General features: G+C 54.6%; 2 protein-coding genes across 5 annotated transcripts in view; one reads left to right on the top strand and one right to left on the bottom strand.

Annotated features, from left to right (window-relative positions):
* The first annotated feature begins 2,195 nt into the window (after nt 1–2,195).
* Nucleotides 2,196–10,501, top strand: ATP5PO (ATP synthase peripheral stalk subunit OSCP). Its single transcript, XM_004620334.2, has 7 exons — nt 2,196–2,301; nt 3,441–3,491; nt 4,554–4,664; nt 6,288–6,417; nt 6,527–6,639; nt 7,482–7,568; nt 7,750–10,501. Exons 1-7 carry the CDS (start codon nt 2,266–2,268, stop codon nt 7,861–7,863), a joined length of 642 nt encoding a protein of 213 aa, XP_004620391.1. The 5' UTR covers nt 2,196–2,265; the 3' UTR covers nt 7,864–10,501.
* A 1,069-nt stretch (nt 10,502–11,570) lies between these two features.
* Nucleotides 11,571–22,594, bottom strand: part of ITSN1 (intersectin 1) — a 214,279-nt gene continuing 203,255 nt past the window's right edge. For all 4 annotated transcript variants that reach the window (XM_055125812.1, XM_055125811.1, XM_055125810.1 and 1 more), the window contains one exon: nt 11,571–21,477. In XM_055125812.1, coding sequence (XP_054981787.1) covers nt 21,329–21,477 — 149 coding nt within the window. In that variant the 3' untranslated portion in view covers nt 11,571–21,328. The remainder of the gene's footprint in view (nt 21,478–22,594) is intronic.

Below are 22,594 nucleotides of genomic sequence, written 5' to 3'. Positions count from 1 at the left end.
AAATGAAATAGTGCAACTTCATCTAAGTAATTAAAAAAGTTAATAAAGAATTAGCGTTACTGAGACTTAGCACACATCACAAAGAACAAAAGTAACCAGTGTTGGCATGAAGGTGGGGAAAAGGAACTCTCCTTCACTGCTGTGTGAAATATCACCTGATTTGACCTACTTGGAAAACAATTTAGACACTTCTCAAAAAAGCTAGGAATTGAGCTTCCATATGATCCAGCAATTCCACTACTTGGCATGTACCCCAAGGACCCCAAACTGCTATTCCAAAAGGACATTTGCACTCCTATATGCATCACAGTATTATCGACAATAGCCAAAATATGGAAACGACCCAAATGTCCAAGAACAGATAAGCGATTAAAGAAACTATAGTTTACTATATATACGTCTATATACTCTGTATACACCGTGGAATACTATCAATTATCAGACAAAATGAAATCGTGCAATTTGCTACTACTTGGATGGAGCTGGTACCGTGCTGAACTAAGTCATCCAGAAGGAGGGGGGCAGACACAGAATGATCTCCCCCATACGTGGGATATGAAGGAACATCCTAAGAGAAGAACCAATGATCCATCGCAATAGAATCTGTGAACTGAGCTTTCCAAGGCCAGGCGGCGGGGTGGGGGGGTCTTTGGCGGGGGAGTGGGGGGGCGGGGACACTGAAGGAGAGAAGCAGGAGGCACTGGTGTCTGCAGGGACCCAGAGGGCTGCCCAGCGGGCTTCAGCACCTGCCCAGAGTTCCAGTCCGGATCTCACATGGTCCAGAGCACAGCAGAGTGACCCACCACACAAAGCAAAAATAAGCCAGCAAACAAGAAACAAATCCTGAAACACGGAGAAGTTACATCATTGAACCATTGATCTCCAGACCACCTGGATTTCAAGCCTGCACAGTTCAAAACCACCAGGAACACACACACACACACACACACACACACACACACCAAAATATTAGAGAAAATGGTCTCTGAGCCGTGAAAAATGACAATTACATTCTTTCTCTTTACAAGATTTTTGTAATGTTGGAGTGAGGACTTTTTTTTTCTTTTTGAGTCACACCGGCGATGCACAGGGGTTACTCCTGGCTCATGCACTCAGGAATTACTCCTGGCAGTGCTCGAGGGGCCATATGGGATGTTGGGAATTGAACCCGGGTTGGCCATGTGCAAGGCAAACGCGCTACCTGCTGTGCTATCGCTCCAGCCTGGGGGGGTGCGGGGGACTCTTAAATTAACCTCAGAATCTGATTATTACAACCAAGATCACACACACACCCACCCCAGGGGTTTCTTGAGGGTAAATCAGTTGAAAGAGGTTGTTTTAATGAATTCAGGGAAATTTGTCCAATTTTCTCTTGCTCAAACCCCAACTTTTCTATTTTAGGTTTCAGATAATCATTCTGCCCAGCTTGAAACCAAGATCCTCACACTACCCAAAGCAACTGGTGAGTGGGTAGAGGCGTCAGGGGCTGTTAAGGTTCTAGTACTGGACAGTTTGGGACCACTCTTGAAATTAAAGTTATTTTTTCTTTTCTTTAAATACAACTTGAGAAATTGAACTTGAGGGACTCAAACAATAGTACAGCAAGTCAGGAGTTTGCCTTGCACACAACTGACCCAGGGGTCGATCCCCTCAGCACCACCAGGAAAAAGTCCTGAGTGCAGAGCCAGGAGTAAGCCCTGAGCATCTACGGGTGTGGCTCAAATTGAGAGAGAGAGAGAGAACTTGGTACACCCTTTACATAGCATGTAAAGCTAAAGCAAGAGTATAGTTATATGTATTATTGAGAGAGAGAGAGAGAGAGAGAGAGAGAGAGAGAGAGAGAGAGAGAGAGAGAGAGAGAGATTGATACAACTTTTACGTGGTGGGTATGTATTATTATATATAATGACATATTAATTATTATGTATACATGTATTTATCTCCGTGGAAAATTCCAAACCAGGAGCAATAAACCCCACACTAGCGCCTAAATCAGTGACCCCTAGATCTCACTTTCAGGTGCAGTCCCACCCCACAAGCTCCACCTATTAACCCCGACTCCTCCGGGCTAGGACCCGACCTTTGGATCCAGCCCTTTATTCACGTCATCTAAAGACTACAACTCCCAGGCTGTGGAAGGCCCTTGCGCGTGCGCCTTGGCGCCCCCGCCTACATTTCCCAGGGAGCCGTGCGCCCGCGCGCCTGCGCCCTGGCGTCCGCCGCGCGCTCCCCGCTCGGCTTTGACCTCCAGCCGCCCGGGAGAAGATGGCCGCGCCGGTAGTGTCCGGGCTGTCCCGGCAGGTGAGCGCGCTTTTGCCCCTGTCCCCTGTGTTTTGCACGGAACGGGGCATCCCCAGGTTTAAACGCCCGGCCTCTGGGTGCCCAGTGTGGGCACCCAGAGCCAGGAAGAGAGTCGGAGGGAGGGAGGGGGTGGGGAGGGACACCGGGCCTGCAGCGCCCCCCCCCCCCCGTTAGCTGTGCCGGACCCCGCACGTGGACACCCCTGGCCCCCATCAGGGGTGGCCCCCGAGCCCAGAGCCGCGCGTGGGCCTTGAGCACCGCCGGATGTGGCCCCCCAGCCCCCAGACAGAAGCGGGGAAGGAAGAGTCGCACTTCCTGCTGCTGTCGACGGGAGGCGAGACTTGCAGACCCCGCCGGAGCCCCCAGCGGCGTGCTCCGAAGAGCCCGGGGGGGCCTCAGGACAGTGTCCGTGGTCGTTGGGCCGCAGGGGTTGCTGGAGGTCCAGGAAGGTGACCCCGTGGGTCCTTTGGAACTTCAGGGTTTCAGCCCTCTGCGCCCTGGGAGCTGCCGGGGCTGGGGGCGGCCCAGGTAGGCATGGGGATAGCCTTTTGCTCGGACCCAGGAATTCCTGGGGTAGCCTTGGAGTACCAAGCGGAGGGTCCCCCTCTCTGGGGGGGCCCGAAACCCTGCCCGGGGCAGATGCCTCAGGCTGCCGGCTGGATTGTTCACAAACATTTCCCGGAGCAATCCGTGTTTTCGCCCGGGATCCTCGTCTTGTGGCGGGGAGGGTGGCGGGAGCAGCTTGGTGACTCTCCAGCGGGGGATTCGCTCCCCAGATTCGCTCCGGGGCAGCCCAGACAGCTCGACCCTGGTGGCATCTCTGCGCCAAGCCACCGAAGCCTTGACTGTCAAAGTCGTCTTTGGTTTTTTGGGTTGTTTCTTTTTTTTTTTTCTGTGCTTTTTGGGTCACACCCGGCGACGCACAGGGGTTCCTCCTGGCTCTGCACTCAGAATCACTCCTGGCGGTGCTCAGGGGACCCTATGGGATGCTGGGAATCGAACCTAGGTCGGCCGCGTGCAAAGCAAATGCCCTCCCTGCTGTGCTATCGCTCCAGCCCCTGTCGAAGTCGTCTTCAAATCGTCTTGTTCTTGCGTCAGACCCAGGAGTCTCACTTCATCCGCTTTTGATTGTCTTCCAGGTGCGATCCTTCAGCACATCTGTGGCCAGGCCCTTCGCCAAGCTCGTGAGGGTATGCGCGCCCACTTACACTCCTCGCCCGTGTGTGCTTGTGACGCTGGTGTGAGAGCGGGAGTCCAGGGGGGCAGGTGACCCCCCGGGACCTTCCTGCCCAGTTTGTGGTGCCCACATGGTGACGGGGGCTGTGGGTTAGAGAACCAGCCAGTGTCAGGTGTCCGCCCTGTGACAGGCAAGACCTTTATGTAGGAGGATGGCTGGGGCTGTCCCACATCAGAGGAAGTGGGCCCCAGGACATCTCTTGTCCAGGGTTAGTCAACTCAGTCGTGGAGTTGGATGAAAAGTTCCTTCTTCAGGGACTGGAATGATAGTACAGCAGGTAGGGCGGTTCCCATCCGTGTGGCTGACCCAGGTTCTATCCCTGGCATCCCACATGGTCCCCCGAGCACCGCAAGGAACAGTTCCTGAGTATGGAGCAAGTAGCATCTCCAGTTGTGTGGGGGGTGACGGGACACAAAAATTAGGAAAAAAATAAGGTTCCTTCTTCAAAGCCTAAGTTTTTTAACTACAACTGTATAGTACCACTACACATATATACTGATGATGGGGTGTTTTTGGGGGTGGGGAAAGTCTATTCTTTTTAAAAATGTAAGCATTGGGCACTTAGTAAATTGCCCAGGGGGAGGGGTCCACTGAACTGAACCGGTGGAGAGACAGAAGGGAATGTGTAGAGTTGCCTGTAACATTGGCAAGTCTACATACATTCATCTCATAAACACATGGCTTAGGTCTATGTGCGCTTCAGATCTCCCGTACTCGACCTTGAAGGAAGCATTAACCTGTCCCAGAAATGTCATAATGGAATGATAGGTAGTTCTGGCTGGAGGACATCAAACACTGTTCCCTCTACTACCCCTTGCTTTGAGATAAGACACTGCAAGTTCAAAAGGAAACTTCCCTAATTTGTTAGGATCGATAATTTCATACAGCCCCGTGGTGGGATATTTAAACTTCTGGGCTGTAGAAAATGTGTGATCCCCATTCTGTGTGTGTTGGACCTGCCTGTTGGCCGTCTGATGACGGCTCTCTCCTCCCTCTCCCCGCCCTGTCTTTACAGCCACCCATCCAGATCTACGGTGTCGAAGGTCGCTATGCCACGGCTCTGTACTCTGCTGCGTCCAAACAGAACAAGCTGGACCAAGTGGAGAAGGAGCTGCTGCGAGTGGCGGTGAGCGCGTCTTTCTGCTCCCGGCAGAGTCCCCATCCAATGTTTCTTCTCCTTTTGAGTTACTTGAGGGTGTGTTCCTGTGAGATCTGCCCCCAAGAGAAAAAGAACTGAGGCAGGAGAACTTGCGGCCCTGGCTTCAGAGCCCCTGGCTCCGCCGCTGCCGGCCCAGAATGTGTTTTTCCACCCACTTCTTTCTCAGGCTTTGTGTCTAGCTTACTGTTGGACTCAGGAGGGCCCTGCTGGCTCGTTGTGTAGCAGAGCTGTGTGTGTCTTGTTCACTTTTTTCATCCTGAGCTGGTCCTAACGGGAATTCAGCTGTAGTTGGGCGTCTCTGCCCGCTTCTCTTTGCAGATAACGCTGAGTGGGTGCCGGTGAGCCGGGTTGCCCTCCCGAGGGGGCCGAGAGGCTTGCTGTCGGGCATGTCAGCGGGTGATCACTCCTGCGGCAACTTCTTCCTGCCCCTGAACGGCCGGAACCCCGCTGTTCCCTGCTGAGAGGGTTGCCCGGGCTTTGGCGGGGGGGGGGGGGGGGGGGGAGGGGGGCGTTGAGGAATGTGGAGATGCAGAAGGGGGCGGGCATTTGCCTTAGGGCCTCCGTGCCCTGCAGAAGCAGGGGGAGCCGTGAGTGAGCCAGAGTCCAGAATGCTTTGAGTTTATGTGTCAGGGATTTTTGTTTGTTTGTTTGTTTGTGTGCGATGCTCAGGGGTTCCTCCTGGCTCTGCACTCAGGAATCTCTCCTGGCGGTGCTTGGCGGACCCTATGGGATGCCGGGGATCAAACCTGTGTTGGCCGCGTGCAAGGCACACACCCTCCCCGCTGTGCTGTCGCTCCGGCCCCAGCGTGTCAGTGATTTTTACAGGAGAAGAGCGTGTTTGTGGGGCACTCCAGGGGAAGTTTCCGCTTCCGCCGCAGGGTATTCGGTGGGCTTGGACCAGGAGTGGAGGGGGTGCTGACAGGAAAGTGACGCCCTCCCCCCAGTCCTCGGTTTCGGGTTCTCCGGCCTAATTCGGAGGGAGGCGGCACGTGCTGGTAGCTGCATGTGCCCACGGTCTGGTGGGAGTCGTGGCAAACCCTGCTTGGTCCACCCTCTCCCGGAGTCACTGAGCCACTATAGAAGTAGCCGGTCTTTCCCGCCTGCGGGGGAGGACCGTACAGGAGACCCCTCCCACCCGTGCCGTGGGGGCCCCCGCTGCGGCCAGGGCCCAGGCACAGCTGCCATCACTGGCCTCTCTGTGTGGAAAACTGTGCATTTTTGGGTCACACCCGGCGGTGCTCAGGGGTTGCTCCTGGCTCTGCACTCAGGAATCACTCCTGGCGGTGCTCGGGGGACCCTATGGGATGCCGGGGATTGAACCTGGGTCAGCGTGTGCAAGCAAACGCCTTCCCACTCTGTTACTGCTCCAGCCCCCTCAAAATGAAATTTTTAATTAATGAATCAGAGCATTTAAAAATTTTTTCAGGCAGGAAAAAAAATACCATTCTCCTGTGCAGAATTGGGGTGGGGTGGTGGGTGGGACAGCCCGGGCAGAGGGAGCGGGCGCGGGTGCATGTGCGCACGCGTACGCGTGCGCGTGGCGAGGGGGAGGCCCCCATGCTGAGGCAGCTCTGGCCGATGCCTCCGCAGCAACTGCTGAAGGAGCCCAAGCTGGCGGCCTCCATCCTGAACCCGCACGTGAAGCGCGCCATCAAGGTGAAGAGCATCGGTGACCTGACAGCCCGGGAGAAGCTGTCCCCAATCACCACCAACCTCATCAGTGAGTCCCAGGCCCTGGGACTCTGCTGGGGCGGGGGGTGGGGGGGGCACAGGGGCCCCTTGGCAGGGAGAACATTGTGCTCTGCGACCCGGCCCCGCTGTCTCCCCAGATCTGCTTGCCGAAAATGGGCGTTTGAACAACACCCCCGGGATCATTTCGGCCTTTTCCACCATGATGAGCGTCCACCGTGGCGAAGTCCCCTGCACAGTGACCACGGCCTCTGTGAGTGACGGGCGGGGGCGAGGAGGGGCGGGCAGGGCGCTTGTGGTCAGCCCAGGTTCCATCCCCGGCATCACACGGTCCCCCAAGAGTAGTGCCAGGAGTCGTTCCTGAGTGCAGAGCCGGGAGCGTCGCCAGGGGTGGATGCTGTCCTGGCAGCGGGCGGTCCATACCCGCTCCTGTGGCCACTCTGGGCTCCAGTTTCCCCATGGAAACAGGACTGACTGCTGCCGGCCCGGGGCCGGATCCCAGGGGTGATGGTGGGAGCTGCTGAACCCGCCCCAGCCCTGGGAGATGCCATCAGAGCTCCTGGGGGGGGGGCGGGATTGTGGGTGTGTGGAGGTGCAGGTTCCCCCTTGAGCCCCTCTCTATTTCTCCAGTGAGTAAGGCTGGGCCGAGAGGGACTGAGCTCCCTGGCAGATTTTCTAGAACCCAGGTAAATAGCGGCTTCCCCGGAAAGTAGAGGCTGAAGCCGAGGGGATACCCAGGTTCTCGGGCCTTTAGAAGCTGTCATGTGCTTTTGGGGGGCAGGGGTCACAGCCAGCGATGCACAGGGATTACTCCTGGCTCTGCACTCGGGAATCACTCCTGGCGGTGCTGGGGGACTGTATGGGATGCCAGGGATCAAACCCCGGGTCGGCCACATGCAAGGCAAACGCCCACCTTGCCATCCTATTGCTCTGGCCCCTGTCCCGATGCTTTCTCGGGTGTGACTGGGCTCTGTGGACGGTGCCCGGGGGTCCCCTCCACGGGCCAGGAGCAGAAAGGGCTTCCCGCTCCCCCCGGGAAGTCTGGCTTGGCGTGCACCAAGGTGGGATGGATGATTCTGTCCTCTCGGCCCCCAGGCCCTGCCCGAGGCCACGCTGTCTGAGCTCAAAACAGTCCTGCAGAGCTTCCTGAGCAAAAACCAAGTGTTGAAGCTGGAGGTGAAGGTAGGCCTGGGTCGGGGGCCTCTGTCCTCGGTCACCCTGGGGAGGAGCGGGGGAGCCCCGAGCGAGCTCCCTGGGGTTCCGCAGAGGGCGGCTCTCACGTCAGGCCGGGCTCTTTCCCCGTGTGCCTCGGGGCTCTTGCTCGTCTCACTGCCCTCTGGCACGTGCCTGTGTTCTTCCCCAGACCGACCCGTCCATCATGGGGGGGATGATCGTCCGCATCGGAGAGAAGTACGTGGACATGTCTGCCAGGACCAAGATCCAGAAGCTGAGCAAGGCCATGCGCGAGGCGATGTGAGCGCCGTCTCCCTCCGGGCTGCACCTGGCGGGGCAATAAACTGCTTCCTGAACAGAACAGTCACGTCCGCTCTTTAGGGTCCGGCGTAGACCAACACCCCCACACACGCCAACCCCACCAGGAGTCACTTCTGGGCGCAAAGCCAGGAGTAACCCCTGAGCATCACCAGGTGTGTCCCCCAAACTAAGACACAGAGAGCCCTTTAGGGGTTCAGAGTCTCCGACATGCTCCGCCTGCTTGGCTGAACAGTCTCGTGAGCACCAGCTGGGGCACCCGGAGGCGGGCACTGCAGGCCTCTGTGCCGTCCCCCCTCAGCGAGCAGCCCCCTCCTCGTCAGCATTCCCCTAGGCCAGAGGTTACGCCTTGTGGTTCTCGTGTCTGCTTCTTAGGAAGGCGTTGAGAGGGGCTACAGATCGCATAGCAGGGAGGGCACCTGCCGTGCACGCGGCCAGCTCGGGTTCAACCCCCGGCCCCCTCTGCTTCCCCGAGCCCACCAGGAGTGACTCCTGAGGGCAGAGCTAGGAGGAAGCCCTGAGCACCGCTTGGTGTGACCCAAAGATCAGAATAGCAAGAGTTGAGCTACTGCGGCCTGGGTTGAGGCTGGATGGTTGGTGCTTTCTGGACCTTGTCCCATTTCCTGCATGGCCGAGCTGCCACGGGTCAGCTCAGGAACCTGCACAGCAACTGGAGGGCACCTTGGGCTTCCCCTGGTTCCCACGCAGGAGGCCCCAGAACCAAGTGTGTGAGCCCAGATGTGTCTTAGTCTGGCCCCTCCCCCAGTTAAATATCAAAATTCACTTTTTTCTCTGAAGAAATCGAGAAGTCAGCCTAATCTAGCGGGCCTCCATTCTTCCTGAGCGATGGGCTACTCCTAACAGCTGGGCGCGGGAGCAGGGGCTTCCCCCAGGAGTGCTTGGGCCCCACCCAGGGTATCGGGGCTCACTCTGGCTCTGTTCTGGAGCACTCCTTAGCAGGCAGGAGGGGAAGGGGCTCGGAGAGCCATATGGGGTGCTGTGCCCCAGAATCAAACCCAGGGTCAAGCACCCCCTCCCCCAGGTCGCCAGCCAATCGGGAGGCTGCCAGCACGGGGGAGAGCGTTTCCCCAGGCTGGACGCCAACAGGAAGTGGCCTTTTGCCTTTCTGATAAGTTGCCCCCAGGAGATGCGACAGATTTGACAGGTCTGCCCGGGGCCACGGGCTGAACAAGACCTGGGCAGTGAGCACAGTCAGGGCCAGGTCCTAGTCCCGGGACCAACATGTTCCCCTGTCCGTCACGCCATTGCTCCAGCCGTCACGTTTGGCTGAAATGTGGGTCTGGCAAACCAGCTACGGAATCAGCTGAGGTGACAGGCAACCCAGACACGTCACAGCCTCTCGCCGAAACTGCTCCTGGCCCCAACACGCGCTGACAAACGAGGCTGGACATAGGGCCCCTCTGCTGGACACCACTGACCAGCCTCCCCTATAGTCCCTGGCCGGGAAACCAAGTCACAGCAGCTGAGGGGAGATGAGATGCTGTCTGGGCCTCCCTGGGCTGCCTCACGAGCAGGTGTGCAGCCTCCCCATGGCGTGCAGGTGGTGGGAACGGAGCTTCCTCAGGCCGAGGTAGGAGCCCAGTGAATTTAGGGGCACAGTCGCCCCTCAGCAGCCTGCCCTACCTCAGACCGACCCGGGCCGTTAGCGCCAAGGAGGAAGCCCCTTTTGTGGAGCCTTGGGGCTCGGGGTCTCTGAGGGTGTGATGGGACCCCAGCCAGGGCTGCTCGCACAGCATCATCCTGGAAGATCACAGCTTCCTAGGCTCCGGGTGACCCTGCCGAGAGTATCTTTGGGGAACCCTCTGGCCATAATCCCACCCTAGTCCTCCAGATTCAAACTCCACAACGTGTCAACGGAGTATATAGAAATGGGGCAGAATGGCAAAATGCTTCAAATCCAGCTATCTCTGGTATATCAGAGTTTACTTTGCCCCAGAAATCATGCAGTGATTCTCTTCCTAGTTAGTACAGTGGGCCAAGGTCACCATTTTAAAGCAACCTATGCAAGAACCATTTGGGGTTGTTTAAATAAATCCAGGAAGACTAGGAAACACGCTGACAATGGGATACTATGCAGTCCTTGGAAAATCAAGTTGTTGGGGCAGAGAAATCGCTCAATGGGCTGAATACTTTGCATTCTAGAGATCCCAGATTTGAACCCCAGCATCACATGGTCCCCTGAGCACAGAGCTAGGAGTGGTCCCTGAGCACTGCGTGGGTATGACTGAGAAAAACGGACAAAAGAAATCAAGTTGTAAAATACATCTGCTGGATTTAAAAGAAAGCAATCAAACAAAATGTGAGATGATCTTATGTAAATTATATAGTTGAACAATGCCCTGTGGAAGCTGTCAAGACATCCTAGCATTAAATAGTACAAAAGCGTCTGAAGTGGAGACAGAGAGGAAGGAGAACACAAGAATGACAGGCTCTCGCAAATGTTAAGATTTATTTTCGTTTGGGAAAAAAAAAATCTCCATTAGGTGATTTCATTGTTTTGTATTTTCTGTGCTATTGAATTTTCTGCATTATTAAGTATTCACTGGAATGAGAAGAAACACAATAAACAATTTGGGGTAAAATAGTCTCTCGATTACGCTGGCTCCTGTAGCACTGTCGTCCCGTTGTTCATCCATTTGCTCAAGCGGGCACCAGTAACATCTCTATTGTGAGGCTTGTTACTGTTTTTGGCATATCGAATATGCCATGGGTAGCTTGCCAGGCTCTGCCATGTGGGCAGGATACTCTCAGTAGCTTGCCGGGCTCTCCGAGAGGGTCGGAGGAATTGAACCTGAGTCAGCCGTGTGCAAGGCAAACACCCTACCCGCTGTGCTATCGCTCACACTGGCTCCTACATTTAATTTTTTTAATTAATTACTTTTATTTGTTTTGTTTTTTGGGGTCACACCCAGCGATGTTCAGGGCCACTCCTGGCTCTGCACTCAGGAATGACTCCTGGAGGTGCTGGGGATGCCCGTGATCAAACCCGGGTCTGCTGCGTGCAAGGCAAATGCCCTACTGTGTGTACTATCATTTCGGCCCTTAGCTCCTACATTTTAGTAAGTAATTATCTATTCCACATGTTCCAAGGATTCCTTCTACCCACCAATCTGTGGGGAACTAGATACCAACCAGGAGGAGCAATTTATTGTTTTGTTTTTGATGGCATTTAAAAAAATGTGTTATTTAAAAATAGCAGCCAAAAAAGGGCAGATACAATTTTTATGATGGTGAAAAACAGGGCCTTGGCGCTGAGAGGTGGTACGGGCAGAGTGCCCTCCCCTGCCCGCCCCAACACACAAAGACAAGGCTCTCAACATGTGGACTTGGAAACCTCTTTGGGGAAGCCAGAACAGTCCTGTGGAAAGTCTCTGTGAGACAGTCCCCGCACCACTGCTACCCTGCAGCTCCTGCCTACACAGTGCAGAGCGTCTCCAATTCCCAGCACTGGGCATGGGGCACCTGGTGTCTCTCAGGTACTAACATGCATCTGAAGAAGCTTGAGGAGAGTGAAACGTGTGGTGGTTTGCTTTTAAGTTTTAGATTTTTCTCTTTTCTCCCACAAGTCCAGCCTTATCTGTGGGTGAAGATAGGAGTGAGCAGACAGGAAGTGAACCACCTTGCGAATGGCACTTCCTGTACTCTTGGTGTGGCAGAAAGAACACAAACCAATCGGCTTTTCTCATTTTATTCATGAACTATGTGAAATTAAACCGTACAGGTCAAAATGACCAAAGAGTTGTCAAAGAGATTGTTCTTTTTCAGGTTCAAGATATACAGGAACAGCAATTTGTAGTGATGTTGCTACTGGCTTAGAGGAATTCAAACAAAACCAGTTACCATAATCTGAACTGACAGAATTGAACGTTTTACACATGATAAGGTGCCAAAGGGACACTCAAACAGCAAAACCAACCCCAGCTCCTTTTAAACAAATAGAGAAACAGTGTTCGGGCTCTGCTTCGTCAAACCTTAGACATATACAAAATTCTACAATGGATAATAGTGTCTAGTTATCTTCAGAACTCCATTGACATTACATATCGGACAACATGGTCTCCCTTCGATGGAAAATTGAACAGTACTTTTATTTTGGCAACAGAAGTATATTACAGTCAACGGGGCGCCAGGGGCAAGGGGCTGACGCCCATCTCTGGGCAGAGCTGTGGGGGGAAGCTCGTGACAGCAGATGAGCCCCGCTTGTCACCGGAAACACAGGTGACCCGTGTCAACACCGGCACCTTCTTTTCCAAATAGGCAAAGGCAAATGGGGCCTCCCGGTGCTTCTAGTCTCTGAGCTTCAGAGCTCCGTGGGCCCAGGGGGGTAGGTGACTAGCTGGCCCGGTCCCTCTCACAACCCTTCTGCTACCCCAGCCGGGAGGGCACAGTGCTCGGAACAGACAGGGGTCTCGTGCAGTTCTGAAATGCCTGCCCGGGCTCAAGGAGACAGGAGACCTCGGAAAGGCTTCCCGGTGGAAGACTAAGTCAGTCACAGCACACAGCGACCCCTCCTCGTGGGACAGGTCACCTGTGGGACTCGAGAGATGGCAGGAAGCTTCTAGAGAGCAATCCCAGCCTTGGGCCCCACCAAGAACTCCAGAGACCCTGGGAGCCCCTTGGATCTAGCCAGGGCCAATGCTGGCCCTGCCAGCTGGGACAGAAGGACAGCCTTGCTGAAAGATATGCGGAAATCCCTTAGGTCCACTCAAGCCATTGGTCCTCGTGTCCACACACGCTGCTCCAGAGACACCACCCCTCTCCCTCCAGGAGCTGGCTCATCTCTCCCTGGCATCATTTCCAGGGCCGCCACTTCCTGAAGTGATTTCCAGGGGCCTTTGGGTCCGGGCATGGAGTAAGGCGGGATTGTTCGCCTCCCAGCCCTCCCCCAGGAGGCCTGCAGGGACATTTATGGAACACGGAAGGCCAGGTCCAATGGAACCAACACTTTCCTGGAAGGGCCCAGGAGGTCTCCTCCCTTGGGGACCCGAATCTCCAGATTAAGGATCAACTTAACCCAGAAATGCCAAACTTCATCCTTCAACCACACACCCTGCACCCAAGCTGTGCAATGGGGAAGAAACCCAGAAACTTTCCCCAAAGAGGCAAATACAGAGGAATAAGCCATACCCACCCAGAGAGAAACAGGCAAAAGAGAGACGCCCCCACACACACCGGAGGCGGGGTGGCCTCCTGCCCACATTCAGAAGAGCAACTGTCTCAGCCCCCACTCCCCACCTGTGGAAGTTTCTGCCACACACAAACCTGATGGACTGTCTCATCCCGACCCACCCAGCCTTCAGGGCCAGCTGCTTCACACCGGCTCATTCAAAAGCATCCTATTTTTCGCCCCGAAAGAACGAGACATATTTGAATTTCTAACATCCGCTGCCTAGAGTTTTGTTTGTTTTAATGGAAGATATTCTGTGGGGATGAACTCACGACCTGATTAAGCATGGCTACTCCTAGAATAGGTGTTTTTAATTTTTTTTTCTATAAGTTTATGCACTTAGATTCCTAAAATACTCTCATATACATACAGAAAAATAATCTCTCAAATGACAAATCACACTTTACAATAGCAAGTTAAATAGTTTTGACTACAAAGTCTGGGTTAGTTTATGCAACTCTTGCATACCACGTGTACAGGCAGTCACAGACATCCAGAGATGCGCCCGGCAGAGATTTTTGTGAGACGCTGTGTAAAGGCGCACGACTTTTTTTTTTCATTTTATGTAGTGAATGTCTGCATTTTTTTTTTCTTAGCTGAAACCATATAAAATGCAAAGAACCTGAAGCTGAGAAATGATTGGCTTCAGTCATTTGGGGTGGGAGCTGGGGGACCACATCTGGCTGTGCTATGAGGGTACTCTTAGCTCTGTGCTCAGAAAGGACCCATGAGTGATGCCAGGGATTTGAACCCGGTCGGGTACATGCAAGGCAACCACCTTAATCCTGTATTATCTCGCTGGCCCAATACAGGGTATTTTTGTCATAGACTCTCATCTGCATACGTGTATTTACATATGCGGGTGGCCACCTACAGGTGTGAGATTGCAAAGCAAACAATGCAAGGCTACCCAACATGAGTGGTTGCCAGTTTCTCTCTCTACTCCAGGGAAACTGTGGTCAGGGCAGGGGGACCCAGGTGGGTACAGATATTAGCAGAAAAGATCTGAAGTTGGCATCACAGTTCAAAGACACTTGGGCCACTGGTAATGTATGTTTTCTAATTTCATGAATAAAAATTAAATTTTAGGCCATCTTGCCAGTAAAGAACTGGCCCGACACCACGGCTCCAAAAGAACATGATACTGTCAAATCTTCCCAGGTAGACTGGTCCAGGCTGAAAACTCAGGGACCTCCTGGGAAGGGGGATGGGCAGATTCCTCTTTCTGCCTGAAGGGCCAGTAGCCCACAGCTGTACCCAACACCCTCCAACCAAGAAAAGGCCCAGCCCCCCAACTAAACTTCATCCAACTGCCAAGACATCAAATTGTTCCAGACCTATATAGCTCCTGATCTCGCAGACACATATGGCACCTCAAAATTTCCTAGTACTGTCAGCCCAGTAGGAGCAAGACAAATCTGATGGGGAAGTTGCATAGATGCCCACCAAGCCCAGTGAGACTAAACAATACCACAGAAGGCGCGGCTAGCCCCAGCCAGCACGGCAGAGCCTCAGACACTGGCTTCAGTGACATCATCCTGAGATGTAACAATGATCACAAATTGACTCAGTGGTCTAAGTCTTGATAATCCCATTTGCCTTTGTTTTTTTTTTCTTTTTGGGTCACACCTGGCAATGCATAGGAGTTATTCCTGGTTCATGCACTCAGGAATTACTCCTGGCAGTGCTCAGGGGACCATATGGGATGCTGGGAATCAAACCTGGGTTCGCTGCGTGCAAGGCAAACGCCTTACCGGCTGAGCTATCACTCCAGCCCCCCCCCCCATTTGCCTTTGTGTTGTAACAAACAATATGCAGTTAATTTGCTTGTGGCTGGAAGGGGGCAGTCTGGGGTGGTGGGTAGGAAACTGAAGGCCTTGGTGGGGGGAGGGTACACTAGCAGTGGGACTGGTGGTGGAACACTGGATGCCTGAAATAACCGTGTTGTGAACAACTTGGTAAGTCACGGTGTTATAATTTTTAAAAAGGAAAAGAAAAGAAATTCCACTAGCCAAGATCTTGCTAGAATAGCTTCTGTGTCCGTGACAGAGTGAGTGCTGAGCAGGTCACCGACGAAGGAAGTTGATTTTGTCAAGTGGACCTCAACACACTCACTCATGAGAATAGATGCTGACACCATCATCTTCTAGAAAAAAGCGTCTAGAAAGCACTTTTTGAAATCCAGAGAAAAACCACTACGTCTTTCCAAGCCCTGGGGTCGGGTTGCATGCGAGGTGAATTTGTGACTTTAGCTCCACTCTGCTCGGTAAACTTGATAGCCCCGGAGAGAATCAGGAAAGGTCGAAAGGATTATTGCTCTGTGTGTGTGTGTGTGTGTGTGTGTGTGTGTGTGTAACTTAGATTGGTTTGCAAGGTGCCAGCAGAACCACAAAAGTTTTGGGGAGTTCTGCCCTGTGCAATCTCACGGAAGCAAATACTAAGCACACTAAAAATTGGGCACATGAGTCCATGATCGCCTGGCTCTAGGAGCTGAGATCTCCAACTACTGGCCTCCTCCCTGGCCACTAGTTTCACCCTATTAGCTGGACCTGTAGATGTCCAACTGGCCCAGCCTGGAGGGACTCAGTGGCCCGGAGCACCTTTCACCTGGGCAGCATGAGGCACCCGGATTCAACTCCACTTCCTGGACGGTGACTTGGTAGCAGGGGCTGGCATAGCTCTCTCCACCCGCAGGAGAGGAAAGGAAGGGCTCTATTGCCAGTGCTCAGGCTCCAGGGAAGGGCTCCTGGGCTCGGAGCTGCCAGGTGGACCAGGGAGCCCCAAACAGTGACCACAGGTGTCCCTCTGGACTCAGGCCAGGCTGCTGGGGTCTGCTGTATCATCAAAGTAAATGCTCAGGCCCACTTCTCCCACCTTCCAGGGGACCCAAGCTGGATCCCCACCTGCCTCAGGACCTGCCTGCACACACAGCGTGGTCAGGGCGGCCTCCAGGGTGTGGGAACTAGGACCCCAGCTTCTAGAACCTTCCTAGGGAGAGGGCACCTCCTCAGCTGGAGATGGGCACGTAGGGGGCCTTAAGGGCTGCCACGAATGTATCGTGGAATACACAGGAAGTACAGGCCCCACTCCCACAAGAGGGAAAAGCCAAATGTCCACAGATGCCCATGATTCGGGTCCACGCCCTCCCCTCACCCTCTTTCCTGCCCACCGCCACGTTCTCCGAAGCCTGCACGGCAATGCCACAGGAAGCCGGTAGGTGGCGCTAGCAGCCTGGGAAGGATCCACGAGCGACTCTTAAGTGGTTCCACCCGGGAGAATCGCCTTCTAGTGGCGCCCGTTGGGACTGCAAAGCACCACGCCCTGTCTGGGCTCATGATCCCCTTCTCTCAGGGAAAACTGTTCTCGGAAAGGCATTTGCGGGTGACGGGGAAGGTGCCGAGGAACACGGTTTTCGAAACACTACCCTACGGAACATGATCCTTTACAATGAAAGGCGTGGAGAGCCGGGGCTCCTGGAAGACAGCTTCGCATGGCTAGCACAGCATAGAAAGAAACCCTGGTTAGCGGCGGGTTCTCCGTAAACATCAGAGAACCTCTCTGGTTTTCAGTGGAGCCCACGTGCGAACAGTTTTGCCTGGTGGGCTTTGGATACTAAAATGTTTATGCTTATCAAGGTGATGGGAACAACATAGGCTGGTCTAGGAAGTGGGATAGAGTCCTTTCAGCACACAGCTCTCGGAACATCCGAGAGGGGGCAGGGTACCCCAAATACGACAGCCATCCATACGGGATATCGGGGGAAAGTCTCCGACTCGGATGTAACCAGCATTCAGGGACTCTTTTTAAGGGGATTTCGGGTCACACCCGGCAGTGCTCAGGGCTGACTCCTGGCTCTGGAGCTCAGGGATAACTCCTGGCAGGGCTCAGGGGTCTTAACCAGGGTCAGCCATGTGCAAGGCAAATGCCTTCAGCCCTGAACGATGATCTCTCTGGCCCCAAGAGGCCTCCGTTTCACGGAGGAAGTGCTTGAGATTGGACACATCTCGGGGAGATTGAATGTTTGACACTGGAAGTTACTGAATAACTAAAACATCAGGCCTACAGTCAGGCTGTGACAGCCTCGAGACACCACCACCCCAGAGACAAGCCTTCCAGGTACCTCAGCTGCTGGCATTCCAGTTTCCACCAGAGAAGACAGGGTGGCGTGCCCGTGAAGCGGGTGTCCTGACTCTCAAGGACAGAGTCGGGCCCTTAAAGCTCCCAGGCTAGCAGAGTCAGCAAGCACCAGCAATGCTAGAACTTTCCTCCAATGGCCATGCTGACCATCTCGGCACCACACCGCAGCCTCCACAAACCGTCGGCCCCAGGGCACTGCCAGGTGAATCTTGGCAGCCAACCTGGGCTATTTCTGGAGGTGAGATGAAACTCACCTCCAGAAACATCAGGCAGCACCTGATGCTAAATTTTTTCCCCCAAATCCTTTGGAGGCAGCTCAGAGCCCAGCAGCTGAGGGCTGAACTGCCTCCCAGCCTCTGTATTCACTGATTATGCTCCTGCCCGCCAGACGCTGGTCAGCCTGAGCGAGCCGCTGCCAAGCTCCTGGAGCCCCCAGAGGAAGCATCTGAAACAACATCAGCGAACGCAAACCAAACCCAAAGTAAGTCTCTGGGAGCCTGAATGATATAGCACAGCGGGGAGGGCATTTGCCTTGCGACCCAGGTTCGATCCCCAGCATCCCATACGGTCCCCTGAGCACTGCCAGGAGTGATTCCTGAGTGCAGAGCCAGGAGTAAGCCCGGAGTATTGCTGCGTGTGACCCAAAAAGGCGAAAAATAGCAATAACAAATAAAACAAAGTAAATCATTGTTGTCTGCCATGGAGGTGATTTCTGTCATGTCTTATTTGGGGTCACACCCGGGCCTGCTCAGGGGCTACTCCCAGCTCAGAGCTATCGGGGGTCTCACCCAGCCAGCCTGATGCTCGGGGCTCCCTGAAGCTCCAGGGAACCATGTGGTGCCAGGGGTCACCCCAGGTGTCCTGCACGCACTCGTACACTCTAACCCACAGAATCTCTCTCCAGCCCTGGATATTCCTTTAAACGGCTGCACACACAAAACACACCTTCTCTGAATGAAAACTGACCAAACTGAGAGCGGAAGATCTCCCTTGAGTGAGAGGCGGATTCCTCTTGTCCCCTAGGGTCTCTGCCTTTCTGTGAAAAACAAAAGCACCTCAGTCAGGCCCTCTGGTCACCCCAGCTGGGTGGGGTCTGGAAACACCCCCACTCCGTCCTCCGTATGGTAGGTGGCTCCAGGCTGGCACCAGTCACCTCCCAGAGACACGGCGACTCCTCCAGCCTCGGGGAGCAAGGCCCACTGCCATCTGTCCTCAGAGGCTCGGCACCCAGAGAGCTCGAGTGCTCCAGCCACAATCCAGAGGCACCCAGTGCTCTGGCACAAGGTCACCAAGATCAATGAGACTGGTCAACAAACCCGTTTTCTGATGGGGATCCCCCCCCACAAACCCCGCCACTTAACTTCGGTGCTACTGAACCTGGGGGAATCCATGACTCCTACCCGGCCCTCTTGTCACATCAGGCCAGCCAGGATGTGACCCGCAGATGCTGTCTGGGAAGGCATCTTGGGACCCCTGGTGCCCACGGAGTGCTGGTCGACCCACAGCCCCAGGTGCAGGGCTCCTGGCTTCAAGGCACAGTCCCCTGAGCAGAGACCTGGCGGCGCGAGAAGGGGGTGAGGATGGCTCAGAAACGAGGGAAACTCAGCGGGGCATCGGGAGCCCCGGGCTCTGAACGCCCGGTGGGTCTGCAGAGCCCACCTTACGAAGCCAAGAGCTGGAAAGCTGATTGCTTATAGATGAGGGATGTCATTTTGTTTGTTTGGGAGCAATACTTGGTAGGACTCAGGGATCAACTCCTTCTGGGGTGCAGGGAACTGTAGGGGGGTGCCAGGAATGGAAGCGGGTCAGCTGCCCTGCAAGGCGCCGTACCCCTGATACTAGTTCTAGGGCCCTGGCAAGGAGCATTTAATCTCTGTGAATGTCACTCAAAGGCAGGAGTGAAGGAGGAGAGGTCAGAGGGCGGTCCGACATTCCACCCCAACGTACTCAAGGCGAGACAAAGGGAGAGAGAGAGTGAAGCTGATCTCCTTCCTTGATACAATGGGGCGTGGGACAAATCAAGACCCGTGGGGACAAGGACATTGCACAAACCCAGAGTCACTACCCCACGGGGGCATTCCTGGGGCACTCGGTTTAGTCATTGGATCAAAGAGACATATTGCTTTCTCGTGCAATTGCGGAGGACAAGAATGGGGTTCTCTGAGTGACGGGGCAAAGGTTTATCCAATGATACCGGTGTGTGCAGCTGTGAACAGATGCCCCAGAGCACCATGCACCGAGAACCGAGAGGAAGGAAAAGGAAAGAATAGAAAGGAGGGGGAGGACCCCACACGCTTTTTGCTCCTTGTCCCCCACTAGGTCAGTATCCTTCCACAGCACCCAGGGTGGTCTGCACTGGTTCGAGGAGGAAGAGTGCCCGAGCACTATGGGCACTCAGAGATTTGCCTTACAAAGCGTCTTCACAAGCTCATAAAACAAAACAAAACAAAACAAAAAACTGAACAACAGACATGGCCGGGATGACAGCTCTGCTTTCCCGAGGAAGCAAGACACCAGGTTGCCCATCCGAGTCGGCCGAGAAAGGCTGAAAGTTTCTAACTCTAAGGTAGAGTCTGCTGGTTTCCCGAAAAATACATGTGGGGGCTCTGGATACAAAAGTCTATGCTATTTCCCATAAATAAATTATAAAGTGTTTTCTTCGAAGTCTGACGTGTAAACTCTCGCCATCGGAAAGTGGCCCGGAATAGGGCAGGAGTCTCAGTGGGCCACGGGGACTCTCGGCAGCCAATTCCTCGCCAAGAGCCTCCTCGGGGCACCCAGCAAGCACCCCACCCTCACACCCTCACCCCCTGACAGCCCAGAGTCCAGCCCCAGAGCACACGGACCGGCCCACGAGAACATGCAAATCACAATCCACACCACAGAACACTGATGGGATGAGAACCTTCCCAGGGGGCCTGAAGTCAGCCCACCCTGCCCATTAGCCACAGCCTGGTGGTCTACGGAACCCGCCTCCCCGGCCACAAAGGCAGACCACCGCAACCCAACAACTTGGCTAGCTCTGACCGCCCACACCCGGGCTCCAGGACCGAGAAGTTGGCTGCGGGCAGTGCAGGGGTGCAGAGAAGAGGGCCAGACCCCCAACGGGGCAATGCACCCCCACCCGCCTCCAGATTGTCACCTCTTGCATTCTACACCACAGGGGAATCCTTCTGGTAGGGGCACCCCAAGGACAGCTGCTGAGGTCACCGGGACAGTATCAGGACTCGGCACACTCCAACTCAGAGCTCGTCACCCTTCTCGACCCTCGTCAGGCACCTGTGCCCCGGATCTCAGGCCCAGGAGGGTCGCCCAGCTATACTGGACACTGGGAGCTGGCCAGTGCTCAAGGAGCCCGCTGGGCACTTTGAATGGTACCAGCCCCCATCAGAGCGCGACTAAGTGGAGAACACGTTTCCTTCGCCACCTGCCAGCGCTCCAGGTGGGAATCAGTAATGGGTTTCCATGACAGCACCCTGGAAAGGATGCGGTATGCTCTAGAATGACTGGCCACACACCTCCTCCAAGAGGCCCGCCAGGAGAGCCTCTGCCCAGCTCAGCCGCTTGGGGGGTGGGGGGGGGGTGGCACAGCCAAGCTCCCATAGGGGAAGGAGATGGAGATGAGGGGGAGCGAAGATGATACCAGGGTTAGAGTTTCCGAAACACCCTCCACGCCCTGCCACGCACAAGGCAGCACAGGCCAGGGGCCGACCTGGAGGGACCAGTAGAGGTAAGACATCAGAGGGGAACGTGAGTTCTCCAAAAAAAAAAAAAAAAAGTCACGACATTTATAAATCTATTTTACATAAAGAGAGCCGGGCCTGCAGCCGACCCGCGAGCCTCACTCCCGCTCGACCCCACCCCGAAGCCACGGGAGGAGCAGCAGCAGCGAGGAAGGGGGGCGGGGGAACCCCGGGAGGCAGATCTGTCTCAGAAGAATGTAGGGCTGGACTCGTCTGGGGCGGGGGAGAGGATTGTCGTGAAGCTGTCCTAGAAGCCTGCGGCGGGGCCCGTCCCCCTGCACCATGGGACACAGAATGAGGGCCGGGGAAGACCCACCCCCCTTTCTAGATGTGCTCCCTGCCCGGGCCAGAAGCTGGCGGAGGGCGGCCCGGGGCCACGCTGTCTAGGGTTCCTCGAAGAGCTGCAGGTCCAAGCGGACCACGATCTCGCCCGTGGGGACCTCGTGCAGCAGGAGACACTTGGTGACCGGACCCTTGGAACCCTGGTCCCGCTTGATGTCAGCCACGCGAATCTCTGTGCGACCCAAAAAATCTGAAAGCAGAACAGAAGGCCGTGCTCAGGCAGGCGCCAGCGGCTGGGACACTTCCCAGGGACAGCTTTGTTCGCCTTTCTTGGGGACACCCCGTCGAAAGGCACTTGGGAGCTCCAATGACAAGGCGGCAGTTTGGGGCCAAAGGGGCTTCAGTGGTCATGGGTTGCAGGTGGGCGGGAGCTTGGGGCTCCCACAATAGCCTCAGGATCAGGATGTGAGTTTAAGGATGGAGGGAACTGTGTGTGAGATGGTGCTAAAGGGAATGTGTGTGAGAAGGGGCTGACATGATTTTGTGTGTGAAGGTAGTGAGGTGAATGTGTGTGAAAAGGTGTTCAAGGGAACACATGTGTGAAAAGGTATTGTGGGGAATGTGTGTGTGAGAAGGTGCTGAGGTGAGGAGGTGCTGAGGTGAATGTGGGCGAGAAGATGTCGAGGTGAATGTGGGTGGGAAGGTGTTGAAGTGAGTGTGAGAACGGTGCTGAGGTTATTCTGTGGAGAAGTTTCTGAGGTGAATGTGTGTGTAAAAGTACTGAGATAAATATGTGTGTGTGAAGGTTCTGAGGTGAATGTGTGTGTGAAGGTGCTGAGGTGAATGTGTGTGAGAAGGTGCTGAGGTGAATATGTGTGCGAAGGTGCTGAGGTGAATATGTGTGAGAAGGTGCTGAGGTGAATGTGTGTGAGAAGGTGCTGAGGTGAATGTGTGTGTATGAAGGTGCTGAGGTGAATATGTGGAGAAGGTGCTGAGGTGAATGTGTATGAGAAGGTGCTGAGGTGAATGTGTGTGTGAGAAGGTGCTGAGGTGAATATGTGTGAGAAGGTGCTGAGGGTTGTGGTGAAAGATGCACAGGGTGAAAGAGGCACCCAGAATTTACATCTTTTGATTCCCTTATTTATAGGAATAAACAAAAAAATTGAAAGGAAAAGTTAAAAATCCATCCCTGTGCAACACCAGGAATGATTCCTGAGCACAGGGACAGGAGTAAGGCCTGAGTACCTCCAGGTGTGTCCCAGCAAACCAACCAAAACCTCGCACTTCAGACCTCTATTTTTTAAGGCTGTTTTTGTCAGTAACCAAGAGTACCTAACTCATAATGGGCAATTCACATACAAGTATCC

Source organism: Sorex araneus, chromosome 2 (assembly GCF_027595985.1).
Source record: "Sorex araneus isolate mSorAra2 chromosome 2, mSorAra2.pri, whole genome shotgun sequence".
Lineage (NCBI taxonomy): Eukaryota > Metazoa > Chordata > Mammalia > Eulipotyphla > Soricidae > Sorex > Sorex araneus.
Note: the sequence above shows the minus strand (reverse complement) of the source record. Positions and strands in the feature narration are given on the sequence as shown.

Excerpts from the sequence above, each read along its gene's own strand:
- ATP5PO (XM_004620334.2), top strand. The coding sequence starts at position 2,266 with ATGGCCGCGCCGGTAGTGTCCGGGCTGTCCCGGCAG. Across the intron at positions 3,492-4,553 it reads CCTTCGCCAAGCTCGTGAGG|CCACCCATCCAGATCTACGG; the intron begins GTATGCGCGCCC and ends CTGTCTTTACAG. Across the intron at positions 6,418-6,526 it reads AATCACCACCAACCTCATCA|ATCTGCTTGCCGAAAATGGG; the intron begins GTGAGTCCCAGG and ends CTGTCTCCCCAG.